We start from the raw sequence: 10,346 nt of genomic DNA, 5'->3' as shown, positions 1-10,346 counted from the left end.
TCAACAATGACTTCAGCATGTGATCCAGATTTCCAGAGATTATGATTCTGGGCCTCTGGGGTGGGCCCCTGTCTTTGTTACCACCTCATGTGACCACAATGTGAGAAACTCTGGCTTAGTCCAGTCCCTTGGAACATCTGTACCCTCTACACACATTGGCAGCTGAATGGCTCACACATCAGGCAGCCAGAAAGGCCTGGCTCAGCCCTCACCACCTCAGTGCCTGCTTTGGTTGGTTTTATTACATGCCCACATCACATTCTATTGTGCTCTGGGAATGAGGGCTTCTACAGATGTGCTCTGTACTAGGCTCCAAGGGATTATGGGGGTGGGAGAAATGTTTATCACTTCCAGCAAGGAGATATATATATATATATCTTCCTATTGGGGCCCAGCTGTTTTGTCCTCAAGCACAAAGCCCTGAGCCTCACAGAGAACAGGTCTGAGCCTAAGCAACCATCTCATTCTCCCCTTCCCTGGGTTCAGCTCCATCCTCAGTGACTCACTTGTAGGAAGGGCCCCCAAGCCTCAGATCCACTTATTCAAAACATAAGAGACAGGCACTAATGTCCAGGGAGGAGCGTCAGGCAAGGCTCAGATGCCTGTCTGGTCAGCTCCGTAAGGCTCCAGCGGAGGTGGGGGGACAAAGGCGGGAGAGAGCACAGCACCACTGCTGGCTCATGAGGTGCCTTTGTGCACTTGTGAAAAGCATACTTCCTGGGCAGATGCAGCCCCACACCAGGGTGCATGGCTTAGCAGGTGCTGGGGAAGCTAGATGGTAGCCTTGACTTGCCTTGGATGCCCTTGTGCAGTAAACCACTGGAACAACTGTGACAACCCTGCTTGGAGAGAAGCAGCAGGAAAGAAGACAGAAAGGAAGAAGAAAGGTCGCCAATGCCATTCAAGGCCCATGGCAACTGCCCCCTATCCTAATCCACTAGGCCCCCAAAGAAGCCCCACTCAGAGAAGCTGCCACAGCCATCCTTACCCCTCCTTTCTACCTAGATTGCTCACATCCCATCTACCCTTCAAGGCTTTCTCAAGTCCCTCTCTGCCAGGAAGCCTTCCCTGACCACCCCCTTCCCTTCTTCAGATCTGTTCCCCTGGTGGGCTTCCATACTTCTCTCACTCAGTGGCAGGTCACTTTTCTGTGGCCATGTCTCCTCTGCCCCAAGACTACAACTCTGCCAGATTTTCCATAGAGCACCTGGGACCATGTGGGCAACATGCAGTAGGTGCTTATTGAGTATTTACTGATTAATTGCAGTGGAAAAACATGGAATGGGGGCTGAAAAGACCTATGAGTTTGGTCCGAACTTGACCAGATTCCCTGGGATCCATGGAGATAAGACCTCCCCATCTGCTGCCCAGTTTCCCACGTGCACAGTACAGCAGATCGATGAATAAACTCCAAGGTTTCTGCCAACACTGAACCCTAGGGTTATGAGACTCAGAGCCCCTGGCCCCCCATCAGCCAGGTTTTCCTCCCGCTCACCCCAGAGTCTAGCACAGTGCTTGGCCCAGAATAGGCAAGCAATATGGTATATGGGTTGCCTCAGTCTCTACATTTTGGCAACTTTAGCATTTAACTTGGTGCTTTATTTAGCAAACCACAGACATCACACTTGACCAATTCAAGCAAAAGAGCCCTACTGTGAAAAGGTCTACAATGAGGTTTCTCATGCCATCAATGGGAAGGCTGGAGAACCAGGCTTGGAAAATGGGGGTGGGGTGAAAGGTGCAGAACCACAGCTAAAAAGGTTCAGGGGCAAGCTAGGTCAGAACACCCACGGGCTCCTGGCCATCTCTGCCACCACTGGCCACTGCTCTTCCAAGCTGCTGCGACAACACAGCTGTACTCTGAACTGTCACCAGCTCAGAGCCTAAGTTCCAAGTGGGGCATGCAATTAGCCGTTAAGTCACATGAAATAAGCCTCCAGGATAAGCAGGTGAGTGAGCCTTGAACACTGGTTCAGTGCGTGCATGTGTGCTCAGTCGTGTCCAACTCTTTGCGACCCCACAGAGGACCCCGCCAGGCTGCTCTGTCCATGGGATTTCCCAGGCAAGAATACTGGAGCCGGTTGTCATGTCCCCCTCCAGGGGATCTTCCTAAGCCAGGGATTGAACGTGTGTCTCCTGCATTGGCAGGTGGATTCTTTATCCCTGAGGCACCCGAGAAGCCACCAATGCACATTAAGTCACATGGTCCCACCCTAATTGCCAGGAAGAGAGGTGCTCATGCATTCAAATTCCTCAATAGGAAGTATCTTCAGGTGCAAGGCAGTCAAGAAATGCCAAAGGCCTCTCTGATTATTCTGTCCCATTAACCAAATAGATTCTCTCTTCTAGGAATTTGAAAGAGAAACTGTAGTATGTTGAATAGTGGCTCTCCAAAAGATTGAGGGCAGGAGGAGAAGGAGGCAACAGAGCATGAGGTGATTGGATGGCCTCACCGACTCAATGGACATGAGTTTGAACAAATTCTGGGAGATACTGAAGAACAGGGAAGCCTGGTGTGCTGCAGTCCATGGGGTCACAAAGGGTCGGATACGACTTAGCAACTGAACAACAAAAGATATGTCAGCCTAGAACCTAAGAATGTGAACCTATTTGGAATAAAGGTCTTTGCAGCTGGAATTAAGGTAAAGATTTCAAGGTGAAATCATCCTGGATAGAGATGTAACCTTAGATAGAAAACACAGAAAGATAGACAAAATGCATAATCTGAAGTGGTGCAAACAGAAGCCAAGAAATGCCAAGGGTTGCCAGGAGTCATCCAAAGCTCTGAATGATTCTCCCTCAGGGCCGCAAAACAAGGCAACCCAGCTGATGCTTTAATTTCAGACTTCGGGCCGCCTAAGCTGTGAGAGAATAAACCTCCGTTGTTCTAAAAGCCCCTAGTCTCAAGGAAATAATTACAGCAGTCTCAAGGAAATAATACAGGGGCCTAGAGGTGTCATCAGGATGGTGCTGGAGCCATGTGGAAGCCTCCCTGACTGGGAATCTGAGGGGGCCTCAGAGGCTGCAAACACCCTTCCAGAAGACACAGCACAAAGAGGGGTGAAGGTGGGAGGTCTGGGAGGCAGCGAGGGCTCCTTGGAGGCAAGGGGATCCGCATGTATCTTACTCTGAGTCTTCAGGCAGTGTTGGGGAGGTGGTGTGGAGGGTAGTTGGGGATTGCGAGGACAGGGAAGGGGGGCAGGTCAGCCAAGATGCCACCCAACTTGGGAAAACCATCCATTCCTTTACTTTCCTCATTGCTCCCCCACGAGCGCGCCCCATACTGCCCTGGGTGAAGGTCACTAGAGTCATTCCCCTGTTCACCAACCTGGACAGAGCAAAGGTGCCTATCTCTGCCCTCTGCCCTTTGAGCCACACTCAACCACTCTCTGGTTTTCTTAAATAGGGTTTTGCCTGGGTTCCTAGGGCGCCTGTATTTCGAAACCATTCTTCGGGCGCCGCTGGGTTACAAAAGCGCCCTGCCAAGTGTTCCAAGAACATTATCGCACATCATCCTTCATGGAGTAGGCTCGTGCCCCATTTTACAGATGGGGAAAGTTAAGCTAAATCGCTAGCCCGAAGTCAGTTACTCAGTAGCCTGAAAGGGAGCGAACGCAGGGTCCCAGCTGGCTCCAGGTTTCTGCAACTCGTGCGCCGCCCACACTTTCCGGCCAGCGCCCCACGTCCCCATCCCACCCCAGAGAGAGGCGCCCGGCCAGCCCCTGGAGGAGCGTGCCTCGGCTGCTAATCGTCCGCCGCCCCCGCCTCCGTTTTACTGCCGGGAGCCGCCCAGGCCGGCTTAGCCCGGAGACAGCTACGGGGCCGCACCGCGCAGCCGATTGGCCCGCGGTAATTACGGGCACGCTCCGGGAAGGGGGAGGGGCGGGGTGGCCCCCCGCGAGCATAAATTATGCAAATACCCGGGCGCCGCACGGGGCTGACCTGCCGCCAAGCTCCATTCAAGGGGGCTGCCTCGGGGGCGGAGGTGGCTAGGGAGGGGGGGGCGCCCATTGTTGCGCCGAGTACTTAAGGGGTCCTGAGGCCAGTCGTGTGCCACACTCGGTACTCACACGAGCTGATCTGATCACCGGCGAGATCATTCGGGAGACAGGCAGGAGCGTGGCCCCTGCAGGCGAGGCGAGGAGTTGAGGCCAAGTTTCCGGTGCGCCCTGAGCCCTTCCAGCCCTTGGCGCCCGCAGCCAGCACAGAGTAGACCCGGGCCGTTCCGAACGTAAGTGCGTCCCGGCGGCCTTGCCCTTAGCCCGGACTCCTGCCCTCTAAGCGCCCTCTTAACTGTCCATCGGTCCTGCACAACGCCACGATGCCAGCCACTCTAGAGACCTGCCTCTCGGACCTCGACTGCGCTAGCAGCAGCAGCAGCAGCAGCACTAGCGACCTGTCCGGCTTCCTCACCGACGAGGAGGACTGTGCCAGGCTCCAACAGCCCGCGTCTGCCTCGGGGCCGCCCGTGACGGTCCGCAGGGGCGCACCTGGGATTCCCGGGGCGCCGGACACTCCTCGCGCGCCGGACGATGACCAGGAGCGGCGGCGGCGCAGGGGCCGCGCACGGGTGCGCTCCGAGGCGCTGCTGCACTCGCTGCGCAGGAGCCGACGCGTCAAGGCCAACGACCGCGAGCGAAACCGCATGCACAACTTGAACGCGGCGCTGGATGCGCTGCGCAGCGTGCTGCCCTCCTTCCCCGACGACACCAAGCTCACCAAGATTGAGACGCTGCGCTTCGCCTACAACTACATCTGGGCTCTGGCGGAGACTCTGCGCCTGGCGGACCAGGGGCTGCCCGGGGGCGGTGCCCGCGAGCGCCTCCTGCCGTCACAGTGCGCACCCTGCCTCCCCGGGCCCCCGAGTCCCGCCAGCGACGCGGAGTCCTGGGCCTCCGGTGCCGCTGCCTCCCCCTGCGCCGCTGCCGCTTCGCCACTCTCTGACCCCAGTAGCCCCGTCGCATCCGAAGACTTCACCTATGGCCCCGGCGACCCTCTTTTCTCCTTCCCCGGCCTGCCCAAAGACTTGCTCCACACGACGCCCCGTTTCATCCCTTACCACTAGGGTCCCTTTTGAATACCGTTACCTTCCCCCCTCCCCCAGGAGACGGACAGTAGATGGGGGCCCAGCTGCGGCCTCCGGCCGCCCAGTCCAGGCAGACCGAGGAAACGGGAGCTTTAAATGGGTAGGGGATACCTGAGCCGCTTGTTAGGTCGCTGCACCCTCGCAGCGGCTGCCCCTTGGTCTGTTTCTCCAGCCCTCAGCCCCAGGGCCTCTCCCGCCCGCCCCTAGACGGCCTTTCCTTTTGCACTTTCTGTACTCCACAAAACCTCCTTTGTGGCTGGCTCAGAGCTGACCCCAGCCACCACTTCAGTGTGATTTAGAAAAGGGACACATCAGTCCCTGAAGACGAGGTGAAAAGTCAATTTTACAATTTGTAGAACTCTAATGAAGAAAAACGAGCATGAAAATTCGGTTTGAGCCGGCTGACAATACAATGAAAAGGCTTAAAAAGGAGAGACAAGGAGTAGGCTTCATGCATTATGGATCCCGACCCCCACCACTGCAGGCTTGCTCTAGGAAAAACCCGAGACTCTTGCGTAGCTATTCAGGCACTGGGCTGGAGAGTACTTTAATTTATTCAAGATGCTTCATTCATATGAAAATGTATTTTTGTGCATAAAGAGTTTATTCTATTATTATGAGCTATCAAAGTTTACATTTTTGTACTGCAGATGTTTCATGTAAATAAAAGCTAAATAAAAAAGATAATAAGTCACCAAGTTTCTTCCCTGTGGTTGGTGTCTCTGGGGGTTTTCTTCCCTTCCCCTGGCTGCTCCACCACTAAAGTAAAACACTATCCCCACCCAACTTCGAAAGTCCAGTCCTTTTTCGAAACAATTAAAAATAAAATGCACCTGATTTCCACCAAAAAAAAAAAATGGATAAAGTGAGACTAGGGCATTTGAGATCCATCATTTCCTTTCACTTTGTAAACACAAGGGAGATCTTTCAGGCTCCCCATAAGCCAATTAAGACTTTTTAGTGGAGAATTAGCCCCGGATATGCAGCTACCTGTAGAGGTAGGGGCGGTGTGAGAGTCTTTCTTTTGAGGAGCTCCACATCAGCTGGCTCTGTGTTTCAAAGAAAGGGGATTAAAAAGATCAATACAGTGTGACCACTGGCTAGGAAGTCCCAGTGACAGGTGGGCCCAGGCTGGGCAAGCAGAAGGGTCCACTCTTATAACAGCCTATTTAGAGGGGGAAATTGATTTGTAAACAATGCCTCCAAATTGTTGTTCATTGAGGCTGGGATCACTCTGGCTGGGAGGTGTGGGATGAATTATGCTGGTGTGGTGTCCCTGGATGAGTGTGCAGCTGCCTACAATTGTGAGAGTGTCTGCACCACACACACACACACACACACACACACACTCTGCCCACCGTGTCCACAGAGGAGGGCAGGCAGTGGACTCGGTCCTGGCTTGCTTGGCTAGCCAGGGGCAACAGCCAAAGCTTTCATTTGCTGCCAGAGGAATCAGCCATCCAAACTCAGTGGGGATTTTTCTGGCTGCGGTGTGTTCGTCCGTTGTCTAGCAATTAGCTGACAGCACTGGCCAATAGCGGCTTTTGTTTTAAATCTCCCAAATGTGGATGATTACAAAGATGGTCCCTAAAATGCAGTTGCTGCCTGTTCCCCCAGCTCATAAGTTACCCCACTTAGTATTAAGACCATTTTTTTCATTGAATTGCCCTTTTCATGAATATAATTATGTACAAAGAGGTGGTAGAAATGGGTTTGGGAAAATAGTATTCTATAGCATGAGAGAAATCTTATCTGTTTAGGGTGTGAATAGAAGCAGAGTCCAGAAGTAAGACTACTAATAGCATTTTCCCTTTGTGGGAATGTCACCCTCCTCACGCAGGTCCTACAGAGTTAGACCTACAGAGTCAGATGCTGGGTCCCCAGCAGTCATTGCTAAGTTCATCTATGTACTTCAGATAAAAAGGCTTCTTTTTGGAAGGTTCTGGAAAGTTGGATGCTTCCTCTCTCTGACTGCCCTCAGAACAGACACAAAGAGTCTTCCAAGAAAAGCTTTGGAAGTTGTGAGAGCTTGGAAGAGAGTGGCTTCTGCTAAAAGCTCCCAGGAAAAAGTTGCATCTCCTGAATAACCCTGCCAGGTCCCGCTCTATTGTCTGTCTCAGAATTAATTCACTCTACCAGCTTTGCATTTTCCTATAGCAAAAAAAAAAAAAAAAAACCGCAAATGGTCTGCGTCAGATTTTCTGCTCTCCTGTGCACAGGATGTGTGGAAGTGCTTCCCTCCAGCTTTCTGAGGGGCTCAGGCCAGGTCTGCAAGAAGGCAGGTCCCCTACAGAGACTCTGCTCAGCGTGGTGTTGGTGCATGTGTCTGGGCTAGAGGAAGATTCTGCATTCTGTCTGATGTATATTATCACTGTCCCAGAGTCTTGGGAAAACCACCAGCAGACAAACACCCCACACATCCCAGGCATCCTGGAGCCAACAGCTGCAGTAGGAGCGTTGTCCCCTACAACTGCCTACAGCCAGCACTGAAAATGTGAAATGCCACTACCCCCAAGAAGAGCAAGCTGTATTCCCAATGTTGTTGCCAAAATAGGCACAACTCCAGGCACAGGGCCCAGAACAACTTCCATCTAAAGAAAACATCTTTAACAGCATCGATTGATGGAGGGAGCCTCCACCCCTGCCAGTTTATACTGTTCTTTCTCCCATGGAAGCAAGCCTGTAAGTATGGCTTTGTAGCTCCCAAATAGGAAAAAAGAGGGGAGGTGATTTAAAAATGCTTATCCCCAGCCCAGGGGCCTCTTTTTGTCCTTCAGCAAATTCGTCGTTCATCCACTGGCACTGTGAAGGCAGCTGAGGTTACTACTGCTGCTAAGTCACTTCAGTCAAGTCCAACTCTGTGCGACCCCATAGACGGCAGCCCACCAGGCTCCCCCGTCCCTGGGATTCTCCAAGCAAGAACACTGGAGTGGGCTGCCATTTCCTTCTCCAATGTATGAAAGTGAAAAGTGAAAGGGAAGTCGCTCAGTCGTGTCTGACTCTTGGTGACCCCATGGACTGCAGCCTACCAGGCTCCTCCGTCCATGGGATTTTCCAGGCAAGAGTACTGGAGTGGGGTGCCATGAGGTTACTGGAGTATTGTAATCATTATAGAGCAAAGAACATCTCACTGACAGCCACGATTCAGTTCCTCAACAGAATCTTCCACTGAGAAATCACCTAGCACTCAGAAAAGCTTATTTATTCTACCTGGGTTTGTCTCTTTGCTTCTGTCCTGGTGTAATGTGTATTTTTACACTCTTCTTCCCAGTCTTGGAGAAACCAGGTCAGGGACGATGGGGATGACATGGTAAAATGAAGCATTCACTTAGCCTGTCATTTCTTTAGTGATTCTATCAAGCCCTGTGTGTTGAGCACCATTCTAGGCACTGGGCTAACCAGGATAGAGCCCTCACCAGAAAGAAACTTACACACTAGTGGGAGAAAGATGACAGATGGTGGTAAATGGTGAGAAGAAAAATAACATAAAATTAGAGGAATATGGAATGCTACAGTGGAAGGGAGAGTGTTCTTTTAGAAAAGACAGCCATGTAAAGGCTTTTGATGAGATGACATTTGAGCAGAGGCTTAGATGCAGAGAGAAGGAACAAGCCTTGATAGTATCCGGAGGAAAGCTTCCCAAAGAGAATGTGCCAAGAGGGGAAAACTCTGGCTATCTACCATGTAGTAGAGGAACGAGGAGGCTGACATGGAGCAGAAGGCATGAGGGGGGCAAAACAGGTGCAGGCGTGCACGCTCAGTCATGTCCAAGTCTTTGCGACAACCCCATGGATTTGTGGCTCACCAGGCTTGTCTGTCCATGGGAATTTTCAGGCAAGAATGCTGGAGTGGGTTGCCATTTCCTCCTCCAGGGGATCTTCCCAGCTCAGGGGCCAAACCTGCATCACCTTCATCTCCTGAATTGTCAGGCAGGTTCTTTACCACTGAGCCACCTGAGAAACCTGGAGACAGGCAGGGGCAGTGCAAACCATGATTTTTTTCTTCTCAAGTTAACTGAAGGGTTGAAAGAAGAGGAGTGTTGTGAATTTGCTTATAACTGTTAAGGCCACACTTGTTGTTATAGAGATAGCAGAGTTTAGGGGCCAAGATGGAAGCAGAGACCCAACTAAGCACCTGCATATGAGTCCTGCAGAAAGATTTACGGTGGTGGAAGGGGTTAAGGGTAGTCCAGAACCAGGACAACTGTTAAGAAGAAAACAACAGGATTTGTTTTCAGGTATGAAACAGAGAAATTAAGGATGACTTCTAGGATTTGGGTCAGAAACAATGAACACCATCCCCAAAAGTCCTCTACAAATGGTTAAGTTTGCCTGAAATTGCTCATTTTAGCACCAAAGCAAAGATGGAAAGAGGAATTGCAGTGTCCATAAGGTAAGGACAAGTTGTTGTCCAAGATAACCGTAACCTTCTCCAGTTTCAGAGGCCTAAGAGAAATGCCTCGGAGAAGGCTTATAAGGGGTGGAGAAGCGAGAGCAGGGGGATGGGGCCCATGATGTCCAGGGCAATAGTCTCAATGACATCATCATCATTAACACCATCATACCAGCTAACACTTACACAGCACTTACTGTGTATTCTATGCACATTCTCTAGGCAAGAATACTTGAGTGGTTGACCGTTCCTTTCTCCAAAGGATCTTGCTGACCCAGGGATCAAACCTGAGTCTCCTGCATTGCTGGCAGATTCTTTACCATCAGAGCCACGTGGGAAGCCCCTGCAAACACACTACACATATTAATGGTTTAATTCTCATGACCCATGAGGTTAATAATATCATTATCTCTGTTTTGCAGAGCAGTAGCTCTGAGGCACAGAGAAGTCAAATAACTGTTCTAAGAGCACACTGAAAGTAAGTCATGAAGGTGGAATTTGAACTCAGACAATCTGGTTCTAGCATTTCTACTGCTTCTTATATTGTTCCTCTTGGAACGAAAATGGAATACAACTAAGATAAAGCAGTATGGACCACAAGCTTTGCTTTCTGGGCCCCAGCCTGATCCAAGTGTAAGCTTAATCATTGTTACAGGCAAGGCTCAGCTGCCATATGGGGCTGTTGGTTGCGTGAGGAAAAGGGCTCATTCCTCTGATACTCCTGGTGCAAAGTGCACACAGCAAGGTAAGTGGAGTTTCCCCTCTCGACTCCCCACCTCCCAAAGGGGCTGTGCATGGGGCACAGTCCTTACTGACCTGATCTAGCAGCCCTGCCTAGAGGCAAGAGGAAGTCAGAGGAATAGTCTTT

General features: G+C 51.4%; 1 protein-coding gene across 1 annotated transcript; it reads left to right on the top strand.

The window, feature by feature from the left end:
• Positions 1-4,321: 4,321 nt before the first annotated feature.
• On the top strand, positions 4,322-5,065 carry NEUROG1 (neurogenin 1). The gene has a single exon (XM_052644335.1). The coding sequence runs from the start codon at positions 4,322-4,324 to the stop codon at positions 5,063-5,065; it is 744 nt and encodes a 247-aa protein (XP_052500295.1).
• The last annotated feature ends 5,281 nt before the right edge of the window (positions 5,066-10,346 follow it).

Source organism: Budorcas taxicolor, chromosome 7, assembly GCF_023091745.1.
Source record: "Budorcas taxicolor isolate Tak-1 chromosome 7, Takin1.1, whole genome shotgun sequence".
Classification (NCBI taxonomy): domain Eukaryota; kingdom Metazoa; phylum Chordata; class Mammalia; order Artiodactyla; family Bovidae; genus Budorcas; species Budorcas taxicolor.
The sequence above is the reverse complement of the archived record's forward strand: the minus strand, read 5'-3'. Positions and strand labels throughout refer to the sequence as shown.